The sequence below is a fragment of the Microplitis mediator genome, chromosome 4 (assembly GCF_029852145.1).
Source record: "Microplitis mediator isolate UGA2020A chromosome 4, iyMicMedi2.1, whole genome shotgun sequence".
Classification (NCBI taxonomy): Eukaryota; Metazoa; Arthropoda; class Insecta; order Hymenoptera; family Braconidae; genus Microplitis; species Microplitis mediator.
Window position 1 is genome coordinate 5,098,090 of NC_079972.1, and position 19,555 is coordinate 5,117,644.

The window sequence follows — 19,555 nt, forward strand, 5'->3', positions numbered from 1 at the left end:
GTTGACCATGTGAGTAGTTGCACAGCTGTACCATCAGACTTGGTGACTTTTCCGTATACATGTAATGTACTTTTACTCGGAAGTAGACACAAATCTTGATGTTGAACTGCAATTCTTATTTCATCGCTGTTGTTGAATGTTGATGAAGCATACGGTAGATGAGCATGCGCTTCATAGTGCGCTATTGACTCATCAAAAATTATTTGTCGTTGAATATTTAAGATTTCCGCCGCCATGGTCGTGTACACGTCAAACAACAAAAATAAATTTTTATTTTCTTAATTTTCCACGTAATTTTAGTCCTAGGCTCTGTAGAAACTGAGCGTTCTGATGTGTTAACACCTTGTGAGGTACTCGGCGACTGATGTTGCTCGACCATGCTGCTATCTTTTTATAGCCAGCACCACTTTTTGTCTCATACACGATACCCATTATTTTATAGACTTTATATGTAGTCTTATCGTTATCGTCTCACCTCTAAAATTAGCCAGTTTTCCGTCTTGATCTACAATTCTCAGTCTGAGATTATGTATTGCTTTTATGGCGATCGGTAGATAAATGACGTGTGATGGCAATTCAACAATCTTATATCCAGGTGGTACACTCGGGAAAAATTCATGAATAGTGTGAACTTTGCGTTCATTTATGTAAGCACCTGATGTGATGTTGCACTCAACTCTCAGAGCATTGAGTTTTAATATCTTTACTGGTAAATCTGATGAGTGAGTTTTATGTGGTGCAAGCTTCTGATTTGTAAATCCCAATAGCTGACCAATAGAATCTTGGGGTGTAAAATTTACAAATTGATCACATTTAATTTCACTTCTCAATTCATTATTATTGGCTCTGATGCTGATGCTGAGTCTTCGTAATTTCATTTGAATGTATTTTTCAATGTCGGTTATCTCGTAACTTCCTGTTGGTATTGTCAAGACTTTTTTTTCAACAGTTTCATATTTTTCAGCTTCTATATCATTTTCACTCACTGAGTCATTTATATTATTATTTTCCGGCACTGAAATATTGTCATCATACTTTGTAATTATTGCCGCATTTCTCTTAGCTCTTTTTTTCTTGACTATTTTCTTTTTGTCATTGATGCTATTATCATCATCATTATTTTTATTCACAGGATAAGAGACATAGAATTTATTAGCACCCACATCAATATTGGGTATTGAATTAAATGTTAATGACTCTACAAGTCCCAGGACATAATTTTTATTTGGTGATAATTCAATTGGAGGGAAGTAGTTGGCCTCCAACATGGATGTAGATCCCGTTAACGTTAATGTGAATGACTCAGCTATGACTGATGTGCTCTACACAAAGTCACATCAATTTATAGTTGTCCAGTGAGAAATTTGAGACATAAGTGTCCGCATATAATTGTATCAAAATCCTGATATCTTCTGTGATTATATTTCACGCTACCAACATCGAGATACTCCATAAGATCTTGCGGCGGTTGTAAATTACCAAAACTGTCAAAATAAATAACTTTATCATTATTTTTCTTGTATGCAACCCAATGAGTACCAGGTCCGAATTTATCATCAAGATTTATAATAGCTGATTCGTTTTTTCTCGGACCAGTTTTAGGTAAATCATTTCTCATAAAAACACCGCGAAAGTTTGGAATTTTTAGAGCTTTAGCGTATTTCAGTCAGTCGATGTTTGTAAGTGGTCGATGTGGTAGCTCTACTTGTTTTTTGACTTGCATCCTCGACCTACTGGATATGGTCTCAAATATAAACCCATACCACGTCTGTAAGGTCTCAAGTATAAATCAGATAGTCATGGAATTTTTGGCGGCTGTGACAACTTGTCTTAGTGCTACTTGTTTATTTACACTAGTCTTTTTCTTGCTAGTCTTTCTCTTGCCAGTCTTTTTCTTAGTAGGCTTTCTCTTACTAGGCTTTTTCTTGCCAGCTATTCTCTTCTTCAACCCCATTCCGAATCTTTTTTTCATCTTCATGATTTTATTTACACTCCACGCAGCAGCTTTTTCACCAATACCAGCGTCTTTTGCCTGATAACGTTGCCACGCCTTCTCAGCAAGTATTTGATCAGCCTCGTGACGTGCAGGCAAATTTTCGCGATTATACGAGTATGCGATATCGTGTTCTTTACACGCAACGTCCAGAGGATTAATTCCGGGATCACCACGAGCAAATCTTTTGGCTAGCTTTGTACCTGGTCCACAGTACTGGTATCCAGGTATGTGTAGTTCAACTGGTAGCTTATTAATTAGACTGTTTATAAAACCTCGACCACTGGTCTTTACACATGTGCTTTCCATAGTAGCAGCATCATGACTGACTTAAAATGATATAAAACCTGGTACTTATAGCTTGCTGAGTGAGTTGTTGTTGTGATCGCAAACTGACAATATGGAGTTTAAAAGTCAAGCAGCCAAGTTACCAGTAATAAATTTTGATCAAATTGTTCAAGGTACCGGAGTGAAAAAAATTAAGAGACATGGCGCTTTATTGCCGAACAGTGTACGCGCTATATTTTGTGGTCCATCAAATTGTGGAAAAACAAATGCTCTGCTCTCACTCATCATACACCCCAATGGCTTGAGATTTGATAATATTTATCTCTACTCAAAATCTCTGAACCAACCGAAATATAAATTTTTAGAATCACTACTTAAACCAATAGAAGGTATTGAATTTTTTACATTCAACGAGCACGAAGAAGTACTGAAACCGAAAGATGCAAAACCAAACTCATTGATGATATTTGATGATGTCGCTTGTGAAAAACAAGATCATATCCGAGCTTATTTTGTATGGGTCGACATAAAGATGTTGACAGTTTTTATCTCTGTCAGACTTATACACGTATTCCTAAGCATTTGATACGTGACAATGCAAATTTTATAGTTCTCTTTCGACAAGATGAAATGAACTTGAAGCATGTGTATGATGATCATGTAAATACTGACATGTCATACAATTTATTCAAAGACTTGTGTTCAGCATGTTGGAATGATGTCGATGGTAAATATGGTTTTGTCGTGATTGACAAAGACAGTGAACTAAATAGTGGCAGATATAGAAAAGGATTTGACTGTTTTATTAGTATAAATTAAGTTGTACTTGATAAATAGTCATCAGAGGTTAAGTGAACTTTAACCCATCAACATGAAGACCGAGGAGCTTTCAAAGCAGAGAGATGTCTTACATCAGATATCTCAGGCTAGTGATGCTATCCGACGGAAGCACAGAATGCTCAAGTTGGGTAAAGACACAGCTGAAAAGGCAATGGGTGAAATGTTTAAGCCTATTGTTACACCTCTGCAGAGTCTAGTCGAATCATCTAAACATAAAGTCAAGCAAGAAGTCAAAGAAGAATTTAAAGATGATAATTCAACGGTGAATAATGATACAGAATTTGAGGATGCAAGTAAATATAACAGTATCATCTCTGAAGATAGAAGCGGAACTCTGGAAGAAACACAAATATCTCCTGCTGCATCGAGGACCCCCGCTAAGCCAATAAGTGGTGAAATAAAATCTTATTTAGCTAAAGTATATAAAAAAAGTAAAGATATAGATGTGAGATATGGTGTACGTCGACGTTATAATGATTTTTATATTGGTGATTCTGAAATGACTTTTGATGATAATGATAATGAAATCAATATAAAAAATAAAAATTACTCTGTGACTCCTGGTTTATTGGAATTATTATTTAAAAAATCGCCAGATGATTCAAAAGTCACGCAGAATGATAAAAATAAATATCTCGAAATTATTAAAATGACAAATACTCATAGAAAAAATTATAAACCAGATGGTAGTTTTTATGAAGACTCGACAATCAAGTATAATAATTATATTGCCGATTTTCTCGCTAAAAATGTAAACTTATCAAGAGGTAAAGGAATACCTGATTTTATGATTGCGAAAAAGAAAAAATCACGTATGGATTATGTCTACTGGGATGATCCAAATGAACTAGTTGACCGTCTGCGTTTACTCATGGCATCTCAAGCAGCTGGAAATCCAAGTCACACCAATGAAATCATATCAATTATCGAAGAGCTACGAGAAGCGGGAATTATTTATTAGCATCTGCTGCGTCAAATTTATGCCACTTACTTGCTAACTGTTGAAGTGAAAAGAACAAAAAATGAGTATCGATATATTTGGACGTTCACTACCAACTGGTGCTGTAATCAGTGGACCACCAGGACCACCTGGACGAGGATTTCAAGTAACTGTTGATGGGCAGTATGATGTTGAGAGCAAGAGACTGTGTCATGTTGGCAAACCTGCAGAAGATAGCGATGCAGCAACTGTAAAATTTACACGTAATCTTGTACATCGCGAGTTGTCTTTAATGTATGATAGTATGAGGAATGATCAGTCAGAGATCATTTCACACTTACACTCTCAAGTGGTAACACTCGACTCAGCTGTGACGCTATTAAAAAAAAAAAATCAAGAACTAAAAGTTAAAATAAAACGTATGAAGTCACAAAAAGACTTAATCAATAGAAATACACAACGAATAAAAGAATTGGAAGCTAAAATTTTTGTCGGCAATGGAGGAGGACAAGAAATCAGTAATAGCGTATGAGCTGCACAGACAAGCACGCAGGAATTATCAACGTCGTTATGTTGACATACGAGCACTTGATGAAACTTGGCAAGCTGACTTAGTTGAAATGATTCCTTATGCAACAGTAAACAAAGGAAACAAATATCTGCTAACTGTCATAGATATTTTTTCAAAGTATGCTTGGGCTGTACCGATTAAGAGTAAAAGTGGCAGTGATGTCACCAGTGCAATGAAATCTATATTTCAACTAGGACGTGTTCCAAAAAATCTGCACGTTGACCAAGGCAAAGAATTTTATAATAAAGAATTTCAAGAACTTATGCGACGTAAAAATATCAACATGTACTCTACATTCAGCAACTTGAAGGCGTCCATATGTGAACGACTTAACAGGACACTTAAAAATAAAATGTGGCGTGAATTCTCTGCACGTGGTACCTATAAATGGATTGATATACTAGAAGACTTATTGGATACTTACAATAATACCAAACATCGGACAATTAAAATGAAACCTGCTGATGTAACTGCTGCTAATGAAAAAGAACTGCTGGAAAGAATATACAAACCTCTTCAAGCTCAGCAACAAGCGCGAAAAAATAAATTCAAAGTCGGAGACAAAGTTCGAATCAGCAAGTACAAACATGTGTTTGAGAAAGGTTACACACCCAACTGGACGACTGAAATTTTTACAATTAAGACTGTGCAGAAAACAAATCCAACAACGTATAAGCTCGTAGACTATCAGGATAAGCCAATTGAAGGTGGATTTTATGCAGAAGAACTCAGCAAAGTCAAATATCCAGATGTATATCTAGTTGAGAAAATTATAAAAAAAACGCGGAAATAAATTGTACGTAAAGTGGCTCGGCTTCGATAGCTCCCACAACAGCTGGATTGAAAAATCTGATCTGTAAATAAACTTTTAAAAATACACTTATATCTATAAAATAAAAACAATTTTTTCATTTGTATATAAATGTTTTATTTATTTATTTAAACACACATATCCTTAAAACTAATTTTTACATACTTTTTTTATATACTTAAAAAAACTAATTTTTTTTACATCCATAAGATTTATTTTTTTTTACAAAAGTTTTCTTTTTTTAATTGCTATTACATTTTCATCGTTATCATCATCATCATCATTTTTATCGTCATCATTTGATTTGAATCCCCATGGCAATGTGTCAGTTGAGTCATCCAAAAGTTGTCGTTTGTCATCTGTCCAGCTTAAGGCAATTTTGTACTGTGCTACTGGCGTCACGTCATGTTTAGAACTTTTAATTAAGTACTGTTTCTTCGTCAAGTTAATGTGATCGTGAAGACATCTATCGAAATCATCAAACGTGATAGTTCGCAACGTCGGACCTTTGATTCCCTTTGCTCGTTTTTTCGTTTCATCATCATTTAAAATTTTGTATGCATATAGCTTGGCCCTAAGTCCGTTGAAATGAGTCATAATTTTCCCATTATTCTCATCTTTCATCAGACCTAGGACCTTCTTGTTGGCAAGTGGCATATTGTATGAGTTTTGAGGTGGGTATCCCGACGTATCAAACTTTGAAATATCACGTTTCATGATTTCGTAGATGTCTGGTACTGTGAAGTGGTAAATTAAACTGTCAGTGTCCGTGTACATCAACTTAGATTGTTGATTTGTCAAGTTTTGTTTGACATAGTTATAGTGGAAATCATAGATAAATATTTTTGATAAATCTAAAATCGCGAACCCAGTGTAAATAGGTTTATCAAAATATACCTGGGTTGTTTTCATTTCCGCTATAACCATGTCTTTGTCAAAGATAGTAAGACTATGGAAGTTAGGTTTGCAAATGAAGTCTGATGCACCATATCGACCAGACCATCTAGTAACTAATTGAACATCTTTGTGTTTCCTAACATTTTCCATAGTCTTACCGAAGACTGCGTTATTCATGAGTTTGAAAAAATTCTTCTCAAACTCATTTTGGGCAGCCTTCCTACAGTCTGTATTCTTGTCGATGTATGTCTTTAGCCATGGGGATTGCTCAAATTGGAGTACGCGATGAATTTTTTTTAGCTGCATTCCTAAATCTAAACATTGTTTTAAATTTTCACAATGAATTATATATTTATTTTTTTATCATTCATGCAATATAAGTGCTATCTTGGCGCACGCTCTTTTGTTCGCCAAATAGCTGTTTGCCCATTCAACTGTTTCTACGACATTTGTGTGCGTTAAACGATTATCTGCGTGCGACAAGTAAATTTGAGTGCGACAAGTAAACTTGTCGCACTCAAATTTACTTCTTGTCGCATGCAGATTATCGTTTAACCCACAAAAATGTCGCGGCAACAGTTGAATCAGCAAAAAGCTACTTGGAGAATAAAACAGCGAGCACTAAGATAGTACTTATATTGCATTAATGATAAAAAAAACTGTGTTCAATTCGTGCGGTGTTGTCGATTACCCACTCGAGCGAATGAGCGCACTCACTTCGTTCGTGCGCTCAACTTCGCTCTCGTGGGCAATCGACAACTTACCGCACTAGTTGTACAATATACTATTATCATGCAAAGTTGTACATAATTTAGTAGACTTGCTACCCGGCGGTAAAAAGTGCTCAGGGCACAATGGTAAATCTTTGTGTAGCTCATGTAGCTCTTGTGGATAGTGCAAGTCTACTTCTAAAATACATCCTACAGTGTCATTAGTATTTACGAAGTTATTTACATTAATTAAATCATTTTCATCTACCCACTCAAGTGAGCCTTTAGGTAGTGGCATACTCATTGCCGCGCCATACAAATTATTGACGTCAAAATACATCAAGTATGACTCGGGTTTTTTAACGTCAAATTCATCACCCATGTACCGATTGTTGGCCTTCGCATACCTATTAGTACACTGAGACACTCCACCTTGTATTCCTTTCTCGATGAAAAGTACCATTTCGGGGTCAGTCAATAGTTCTAGTTCCACATTTGTGTATTTCAGCATTGCATCGAAAGCTAATCCAGGCGCTGTATAATAGTGCAGCGGGTCTAAGTTATAATTATTTAAACAACTTTGTCTGAAATTTTCAAATACATCGGCCAAGAGTAGTACATCAGTCTTGAGATATAGATCAGAGTACTCGCCTAATGTACTGATGTTAAATTTATTCCAGACAAGTTGAGCAAACGCATAATTATCATCAGTTATACCAGTATTGGATAATTTTGAAAAAAATGAGTTTTGATCGGGCAACTGTTTGTCATTAAGCTTATCAATGTTTGTAATGTATTCATACGGGAATACACCCTTGCGAGTAACTAATTGAAATTTTTCCGGATCTGGGTAATGAAGTCTTGTAATTTTTTTATTGTCATCATCAAGATAAGATGCTAATTTTTCTAAACTTGATGCCATGAATCTAAATGAATCTATAAAGCGTAAAGATACGGATATATTATTAATGGACTTTGTAAACGAAATATATCGCTCCTTATTAATTGGCAATAATGTAACTTTACCTCCAAAAACTGTTGCTAATGATTTAATTAAGAAATGCGAATCATACCCCGATAAATTGTGAAATACTACTGGTATTACATGGGATTTCGGATAATTTAAATTGCATGAGATGTGTGCAGGTCCGCGATAGTTGCCCGTAAAATGACAATGATCATAGCGTTTCTCCTTATCAGAGGCTATTGTTTTTTCGCAAATATGACAAACAGTTGACCGATCATGACTCTTTTGTTGCTGTTTGTCGAGTGGTTTCATAGGTATAGGATTTTTTAAATACTGCTCAACTTCAAATGCAAAATTTTCGAGTTTATTGACAAACCATTTTATGCAATCAGATGATCGATTAATTTCAAATTTTGACAAATTATTGTCATAATTACAATGACGATAAAATGCAATGCTGTGTGGAACGTGTTTTTGAATATCATCATCATCCCCCTGAGGCTCTAGTGTACACTCTAAGTCTGCGTAGACAACAAATGGTACCGAGTCTTTATTACGATAATTTTTTAATTTTAATATTTTGTTTTCATTAATAGGAAATTTCATACGGACTTTATTTAATTTGAAACAGTCATCATTGTGACTATTAAAAGATGTTTCTGTTTTAAAGTGATTTAAACATCTATCACAGAAATATAATTTACAGTGCGCCTTAGAAATTTGATTTTTAACTAATCGCGATAGATTTTTAATTAAGGCAAAATGATAAACAGGCTTATAATTTTTAAAATCATTCTCATTGGACATATTTAAATTTACGTTTGCCTGCACCATTAGAAGATGAATTTTTCTTACATCAGACTTACAATTTTCACTTAAATATAATGGTATTATAGTACTTTTTTCATCCCCGAAACCGTTAAATTCTGACTCAATACCGTATACATTGATTGATAAATTATTTAACGTTTCGAATTTCAGTATATCTTTGGGGGTAATAGGAAAATCAATACCTGCATACTTAAGTACGCTGCTGTAATGAGGGTACGATGTTGTCCTCTCCGGATGTCCGGTGTGAGCTTCGTGTGTTGCCGCAACAACACACCAGAGAAAGCAGTGCTCGTCGTGGTTCTCGATGTTTAAGACTGCGCGTTTGAGGTGAATGTCTCTGGGTAGTCTGACAAAAGTAGATGCTCCAGCTTGTAGAGGTGTATATCTGGACATTGTGATAACCAAGCTATGGATCTCAAGTAATCTCCACCCCGAGTCCTTTTGATTGAACTCTTCAACCTTTTTTAATAAGTTCTCGTTGACATGATTAGCATACCAATCAGCGAGAGATGTTGTGGGTGTAATTTCACGACTTGTGGTGTTGAATGATTTAGTTTCATCAACGACGTCATTAATTTTTTCATTTCTGAATTTACATACAAGTTCGACGTTGATTTTCACCCCAGCAACATCCCCCAACATTTCTTGGATTTTCTCAAACACCAAGTCTTGTGAATCGTTTAAAAATTCTCTCAAATCGGTGTGAGAGAGATTTGTGACACATCCAGTTCGAATATTATTGGCGAAAGCGTTATCGAGATCTTGCCACTTGATGAGTCGATGACGCATTCTCAAATCACCACCTGCAGCCAGGCCGCTGAGTTGAGCAAATTGATCGCCATACCAGCACAAAAGCACAATACTGGCTTGAACGCTTCTCTTAATTTGAACACTTGATTGTGGATCTGCCAAAATAGTCTTAAAGTATTCAATTGTCTCAACACACACCTGATAGCACCTCTGACAATGTTCTTCATTCACTGACTCTAAGTGCAAATCGTTGTACGATTGTGCAACAGAATTCACTAAACCGTGAAGTGCATCAACTAATCGCGCCATTTTTAAATAATGTTTTTTTATCAATAGTTCACAAAAAAAAATGTGTCTTTTTGCACTAAAAAAATTAATGAGTGTCAGTTGCACAAAAACTAAAAACTAATAAGTGTCAGTTGCACAAAAATTAAAACTAATAAGTGTCAGTTGCACAAAAAATTAAAACTAATAAGTGTCAGTTGCACAAAAAATTAAAAACTAATAAGTGTCAGTTGCACTAAAAAATAATGTCTATGCACTTCACTTAAACTAAAAATTGTTTATAATTTTTTGTAAAAAAATTATTTAAAAAACCGTAGAGAACTTCACAGAGAACTTTAACACAGTAAACGTCAGAGAATATTTGAGCAGAGATTCGTACTTCATTCAGAGACTCGTACTTCTTTTTTGTAGAGTATGCTATCGCGCGTTGCTTTTATAGGTGGGGCGCGACTCATCAACTGCGCAGTAGAAAGTTCTAGAACAACCTGTGACGTCATAAATGACGCAGTAAAAATAGATGTCGCCCCAAAAAGTACCAACATAACCAAGCAAAAAGTAGTGAAATCCCCTAGAATAACGTGTCAACATAACCTAAAACACCAGGTGGCGCGACAAATAGTATGACGTCACCTACTACGCAGTTAGAAAATTAAACAAAGAAAACAAGTTTATTCCTGCACATGAATACGTCATCAGTCTAAAAATAGATCTTCTGGAACTTTCTACTACGCAGTTATAAAATCAAACAAAGAAAACAAGTTTTTTCCTGCACATGGATGAGTCATCAGTCTAAAAATAGATCTTCTGGAACTTTCTACTACGCAGTTATAAAATCAAACAAAGAAAACAAGTTTTTTCCTGCACATGAACACGTCATCAGTCTAAAAATAAATTTTCTGGAACTTTCTACTGCGCAGTTTTAAAATTAACCAATGGAATTAAAATATTATTGATTAAAAAATTGTGTGGTGGGGTATGATAACAAATAGCTATGTTGGATTTTTAATTATTCAGTAATTCATTGTCTGTTGTCGAGATACGAGCTATCAAAATGGAGATGATAATAGATGTGCAAGGGTTTAAAGGCCCAAATAATCAGTTTATTGTAAAAGATCTTGCTTCAATTACGGTCCAGCATAAAATTGATGGTGTTGAAGAAATGTCATGTACGTTATTCAAACCACCTTGTGATTGGACATCATTATCAAATCAGTGTCAACGCTTAAATACTTGGGTAACATATAATCATCATGGAATTACCTGGGATGCTGGAAAAACGTCATATTTAAAGCTAAAAGAAACAATTGAACATGTGACTCATAATTACAAATATATTTATGTAAAAGGTTTTGAAAAAAAATTGTAGATTCAAGAATTAATTGGATGTGAAAAAATTGTAATTGATTTAGATGATTTTAAAGTTCCCGCGTTAAAAAATATAAAATTATTAAACAATAATTTTTGTGAATATCACTGTAAATTGAACAATAATAATAATAATTACTTGTGTGCTCTTGAAAATGTAATAGTTTTAAAAAATTGGATGCTTAAGTAATTAATAAAATTCAAACTTTGATGTTATTTCTACTTTTTCTTATTATTTTTAAAGATAATAAATAGTTGTTTAAGTTTTCATAACCTGAAAATTATTTTTAATTAATTAACTTTAGAATTAATTATAATTTTAATTAAATTATCAAATAATTTTGAATTATCGTAGTCAAAACTGAAGATAAGTTGACATCAATCTACAAACACAACTTGTTATCACACATTTGATTACAGCAAGTTGAAGGATTGAATTTACCGCCACCATTAACGATCAGATGTATCGATTTTAAATTTCCCGCGTTTGAAAAAAAAAAAAATTACTTGCATGCTTTTGGATAATGTAAAATCGGCATTTAAAATAATTAAGAGAATTAAATTCGATGCAATTCAACCTTTTTTTCTTACAATTATTATTTTTAAAAGATATTGAATAATTGTTTACATTTTTATAACCTCGAAAATAATTTCAATAGATTCTGATAGTCACAATTGATGACAAGTTGTCATCAATCTACTATCCCAACTTGTTACAATGCGGAATGTAATAAGTTGATGACAATTTTAACGTCATCTTACATACAACAGTCAAATTTCGGTCATTTATGTCAACGTCAATTTGCTGACTACCAGAATATATTTTTATGATTTTGATTGTACTACCACTAACGATTAGATATGTATTGATTATTATATTAATGTTTAATTTGAACAAACAAACAGGTAATTATAATTTATATTTAATTTCAATGAATATCAATGTATTTGAATGAATATCAAAGTATTTCAAACAGATGGGATCTTACACCCGATAATTCAAAGACAATGTTGGTTAAATTTTTTGCTCATAGATGGCGGTATTTTAATTGTCTAAACTTACGCGCGCAAAATTTTTTCTAAGCATAAATTTATTAATTTTTAATTAATCTATGAATAAAAAACTAATGATTACGATAATAGACAATGTTTTTAATTGATATTTTCATATAATTTTTCTAAAATATCGTTTAAATCAATTTCTTTAAAAAATGTAAACAGACCAGCATGGTTTGTTACCCACGTGCTCATAGTGACCAACGATAAAAGTTATGGAAATTTCTGTGATTGGTTTAAAAAAATCAATTTTTTTTCCGATTGGTCCACTAATTTTTTTTTTGTCTCTCATATGAGATCTCAGAAAGTGGGGTAGTTTCCAGTAAAAACCTGTCACGATAGACAAAGGGGGTGCAAAAAGCAAGGGCGCACAATTGAATGTAACAAGTTTTTTCTTTTGTGTGAGTTTTTCTTAAAAGTTTATTGGATAAAAATCAATTAAGACTTGAAAAGTCATCATTTAACAAAGTAAGTAATTAAAAAATTATTTCTTTCAAATCAAGCAAGTATTTCTATTCTAAATAATTATGTCTAAATACTAAAATAAATAGAAGAAAAATTATTTTTTTTTTAACTTATTTTTTTAAATTAATAGAAACATTAACTTTAAACCAAATTCTTTTATATTAATAAATACTTTTCAATTATTTTACTAATTTGTGTAAACAAATTTTTTCTACATGTCTGAAAGTTAATTTTTTCAAAATTTATTTTTTATTAATAAATAAATAAATAAATAAATAAGATTTTTGTATACATGATTAATTGTGTGTCTAAAAATAAAAAAATTATTTTTTTATATTAATACTTAATAAATAAGTTTTTGTATTTTGACATAATTAATTAAAAGAAAGAAAAAAATTTTTTTTAATAATCGTTGAATAATTTTTTTTGTTTGGATAATTAACTATAGAATTTTTTTTTTTTTCATTGCAGGAAAAATGAATCGGGAACTGAATGTGGAATTGCAGTTTATTGAAAGCCGATTGAATTACCTCATGGTTGTGCCTTTAAGAGTCTACCAAGCATACAATGACGAATATCTTCTAGCTGGTGATGTTCGAAGACGGGTGTCACAGATTTTGTTTGGTGGAGAATCCATAAGAAATGGCCCAATCATCATACTGGTGGGCATAACTATGGAATTGGTTGTTGATAATTCCCGGCAAGAATGGTTACTTCAAGTGCCAAATTCGAAACGGGAATTGCGAATTCTGATGGAAACGACTGTGGAATCAATTTTTACCTGGATCGGTGATGACATAGAAGATCAACAACAACAACAACAACAACAACAACAACAACAACAACAACAACAACAACAACAACAACAACAACAACAACAACAACAACAACAACAACAACAACAACAACAACAACAACAACAACAACAACAACAACAACAACAACAACAACAACAACAACAACAACAACAACAACAACAACAACAACAACAACAACAACAACAACAACAACAACAACAACAACAACAACAACAACAACAACAACAACAACAACAACAACAACAACAACAACAACAACAACAACAACAACAACAACAACAACAACAACAACAACAACAACAACAACAACAACAACAACAACAACAACAACAACAACAACAACAACAACAACAACAACAACAACAACAACAACAACAACAACAACAACAACAACAACAACAACAACAACAACAACAACAACAACAACAACAACAACAACAACAACAACAACAACAACAACAACAACAACAACAACAACAACAACAACAACAACAACAACAACAACAACAACAACAACAACAACAACAACAACAACAACAACAACAACAACAACAACAACAACAACAACAACAACAACAACAACAACAACAACAACAACAACAACAACAACAACAACAACAACAACAACAACAACAACAACAACAACAACAACAACAACAACAACAACAACAACAACAACAACAACAACAACAACAACAACAACAACAACAACAACAACAACAACAACAACAACAACAACAACAACAACAACAACAACAACAACAACAACAACAACAACAACAACAACAACAACAACAACAACAACAACAACAACAACAACAACAACAACAACAACAACAACAACAACAACAACAACAACAACAACAACAACAACAACAACAACAACAACAACAACAACAACAACAACAACAACAACAACAACAACAACAACAACAACAACAACAACAACAACAACAACAACAACAACAACAACAACAACAACAACAACAACAACAACAACAACAACAACAACAACAACAACAACAACAACAACAACAACAACAACAACAACAACAACAACAACAACAACAACAACAACAACAACAACAACAACAACAACAACAACAACAACAACAACAACAACAACAACAACAACAACAACAACAACAACAACAACAACAACAACAACAACAACAACAACAACAACAACAACAACAACAACAACAACAACAACAACAACAACAACAACAACAACAACAACAACAACAACAACAACAACAACAACAACAACAACAACAACAACAACAACAACAACAACAACAACAACAACAACAACAACAACAACAACAACAACAACAACAACAACAACAACAACAACAACAACAACAACAACAACAACAACAACAACAACAACAACAACAACAACAACAACAACAACAACAACAACAACAACAACAACAACAACAACAACAACAACAACAACAACAACAACAACAACAACAACAACAACAACAACAACAACAACAACAACAACAACAACAACAACAACAACAACAACAACAACAACAACAACAACAACAACAACAACAACAACAACAACAACAACAACAACAACAACAACAACAACAACAACAACAACAACAACAACAACAACAACAACAACAACAACAACAACAACAACAACAACAACAACAACAACAACAACAACAACAACAACAACAACAACAACAACAACAACAACAACAACAACAACAACAACAACAACAACAACAACAACAACAACAACAACAACAACAACAACAACAACAACAACAACCGAATATACACATTAATAATGATGATGATGATGATGATGATGCTTCAATAGCTGACACCGAAATTTTATTTGATGATGACGAAGTAATTCATAATTCAGCTCGGGAGCGGAGCGAAAGAGAGATAAGTTCAGATGATGATATTGTCTAATTATATCATTCTACTTTTATTAACAATTCATTGTTAATAACATTTTTATTATTTTATTATATAAGTAATAGTTATTAGTTTTTGAAAGTTCTTTATTCCCTAATAAAAAAAAGATTTCTAATAATAATAATAATGTTACGTTTTGAATAATTCCCAATATTAATTTTTAATTATTTAATAATTATTTGTATCGTCTATAAACAATGGTCACTGATCCTAGTCACAGCACCACTGTTACGTTTTGAGAATTACCCCAAACTAATTAAAAATAAAAATAATTTTCAATTATTAAATTTAATTCAGGTTTGGCCTCATTGGAGTATCAACAGACCCCCGGTGGGCCTTGGTCGTCGATTATTTTATTGTAATTATTTATTTTGGATAGTGAATGGATAGGTCATAGTGTAGGTGAAAATATTGGGGTGCCAATTGGCACCCCAAAATAAGGTTGAATTAATTTAGAATTAATTACGTTTATTAACTATATAGAGAGCAGAGGATCGAGCTCTATGAGCTCTCTCGAAGGACTGACTGTTTAGTCATTATAAAAATATAATAAAGTCAACAGAGTTGACAAAATGTTGACGCTGCATCTCAGGTTCTCTGTGAGAAAATCGTCGTGGCCCGGGTCTCATGCATCGTCATCTGTTTTGACTGCCCGCGAGCCACGGCGACTCTCTTATCGTAACTGATTTCCGTTACATCGAATTAAATTAATTTATGAAAAATAATTAATTTAATTTAATCAATAAAATATTACGGGAACGTAACAATAACTTATTTATAAACACACACACACACACACACACTGCATTCTTGGACAAATTAAATTTTTTTTTATTAGTTTTTAAGTGATTATTTAATTGCTCATTTTATATACAAATTTTTTTCATTATGTTAATTACATAAAATCATTCTTAGATAAATTAACTATTTATATTAGTTTTTAAGTAATGATTTAATTGCTAACTTAATATTAATAAATTTTTTCATTATGTTATTTAAATAAAAACCATTATTGGACAAATTAATTTTTTTCATTTAAAATTCACTTCTTCTTCCTATTTTCTACCATTCAAAAAGCACCGCGCCGCCGCCGCTTCTGCGGATTATGCACAAGAGAATATATATTTATTCAAATTTCCCGCGTGCATTTTAAACTTCTTCGAGCGTTGTTGCCGCTCGCGGTTCCTCTCCCCTCCCTCCATGCGTCTCTGTTGCTCGCGGTGGCTTCTCTGCACCAAGGTTACTAGAGTAGTATTTCTAGTAACCTATTCTAGTAAACTTGCTCTACACCTCTCCAAGCATCTCTGCTACTCGTGGCGGGAATTTCAAACATAATTCTCTAAACGTCAGTGTGATGTCGCTCACATAGCTACACTTACGCAAAATGACGTTTGAAATTCCCGTCTATATATTACTTTCATTGAAAACACACACAAAGGTAGCTTGAAGCATCAAACAATGACGCGCATGCATAAACAAACATTCAAACTTCCTACACACTTCTATTATTTTATTTTTTCTATCTTTTTTTTATAATCACATTCTATATATTATAAAAAACGAATTTATTGTTTAAAGATATATGATTTAAATCTATAATGTATGCATAGAAAATGCATAACAATTGAAAACATATTTTTTATATTAGAAGTTTTAATTTTATTATTAAATAAAAAAAAAATATACATAAATTTAGAACCATGAAAAAAAATATTTTTTAACTATAATAAGTTTTTTATAATATATAGAATGTAATTATAAAAAAAAGATAGAAAAAATAAAATAATAGAAGTGTGTAGGAAGTTTGAATGTTTGTTTATGCATGCGCGTCATTGTTTGATGCTTCAACGTACCTTTGTGTGTGTTTTCAATGAAAGTAATATATAGACGGGAATTTCAAACGTCATTTTGCGTAAGTGTAGCTATGTATAATATAATTATACATAGCTACATTATATGTATTACTGTACTAATACAATGTAATAATTATATTATACAGACAATGTATAATATAATTATTTTTATTATACAAAGTTGTCGATAATTTCGAGTGTTTGGATCCTGGTGGTACAAAGTGCTCAGGACACAAGGGCAAGTCCTTGTGAAGCTCGTGTAACTCCTCAGGATACTCTAAGTCTACTTCTAAAATGTATCCTATATTATCATTATCATTTAAAAATTTATTTACATCATCAACATTTTCCATCCACTCAAATGAACCTGTCGGCAGTGACATACTCATTGCTGTGCCGTATAAATTATTTACATCATAATACATCAAGTAAGATTCAGCTTTGCTTGGATCAAAGTCTTCACCCATGTACCAATTATTAGCAACAGCATATCGGTTTGTACACTGAGATACTCCACCTCTGATACCTTTTTCAATAAAAAGTACCATTTCAGGATCAGTTAAAAGCTAAAGTTCCACACCAGTGTGTTTTAACATAGCATCATTAGACAGACCAGGAGCTGTATAGTAGTGTAATGGATCTAAGCTGTAAGTTTCAAAGCAGCTACGTCTAAAATTTTCAAACACATCTGCTAGAAGAAATACATCAGTTTTAAGATATAAATCTGAGTACTCTCCTAGTGTTTTGATGTTAAATTTGTTCCAGACTAGCTGAGCAAAAAAATAATCTTCATCAGAGACACTTTCATTCGTTAATTTTGAAAAAAATGATACTTGATCAGGCAATTGTTTGTCATTAAGTTTATCAATACTTGAAATATATTCATATGGAAATATGCCTTTACGTGTAACTAATTTAAATTCATCTGGGTCGGGATAGTGAAGTTTCGTTATAAGCTTTTCATCATCACTAATATTTGAAGCTAATTTTTCAAGGCTAGATGCCATAAATCTGAATGTAAAATATTAACTTAAAAACTACATTAAATATTTATTTGCTGGATCGGGATGGTGAAAGAAATAAGAAATCACTGATTTGGTGTATTGTCCATATTTAATAAAAATAAATCACAGATAATAGCGTCGAGTACAAGAGTCGATCACGAGTTCATATTAGAGCACTTATTGAACATTATTCGATTGCATTTGAGTTTAATTGAGTTTTATATAAATTGCATGGCACCGTACACATGAACATTATATTATATACATATAGAGCGTAGTTGAAGATCGAGTTTGTTGAGTTTAATGAGTACGAGTTTATAAATTTACACGGCACCATACACGTGAATTAATTTATACAAAAGAGCGCAATAAAGAGTAAATTATTAACAATTAATGATTTACAAATATCATCAATAGTTCGAGTATACATTTTTGTCACAATTAATTTTGATACGCGACATTGAGAACGAGTAAGAAGAGCAAAAATATAAGAAGCGTAACGAGCCGAGTCTGAACGTATAATAATTACTTTGCAGTCACAAATAAAATTTGATATTGATTTTTGAGATTAAGATTACTGGATGACTGAATGATGACATCAGTCACACTGGTTGGCATCGAGTACGAGCAAATAATTGAGCAATGAGTAATAAAGTAAATTGTAAATTGAAATAAATTATTTGTGGCTGCAAAGTCACGTGATGGCGAGTATGTGAATAGATATAGCCCGCACGTTAGTTTAACACGCGGTCACCACAGCAATGAGCACAGAGTTTATATATGACGAAACAGATATAATTGAAGAATATAGATGATGACAAATACATGGTGTATCAGCGAGTTACAATTAGAATGATGTACTTGATAGTGTAGAGTAATTAACACGATGTAATTGAATTACAATAAAAACTAGTAGCACGTGGTGTTCTATCACAAGTGTTGTAGAGTAATGCCAGTTGCCGCGTAGCTGGCTATCGAGTTGAAATTCCGAGTATCAGAGGGCGCGTCGATAGCAGCACCTCTGGTATAGTAGAGCGTAGAGTTGTCAAGTGTTCTGGCGCGAACATTTGAAATTTACGCAACATTCCGCCCGCCATCAGGAACAGAGTTGCTGATTATGATCTTGAGTACCTGATGATTGATGAGTAGCTTGCCATTAAG

The 19,555-nt window shown here is 33.0% G+C and overlaps 1 protein-coding gene across 1 annotated transcript; it reads right to left on the reverse strand.

The window, feature by feature from the left end:
- Positions 1 to 7,108: 7,108 nt before the first annotated feature.
- Positions 7,109 to 9,907, reverse strand: LOC130667186 (uncharacterized). The gene has a single exon (XM_057468677.1). The coding sequence runs from the start codon at positions 9,905 to 9,907 to the stop codon at positions 7,109 to 7,111; it is 2,799 nt and encodes a 932-aa protein (XP_057324660.1).
- Between the last annotated feature and the right edge of the window lie 9,648 nt (positions 9,908 to 19,555).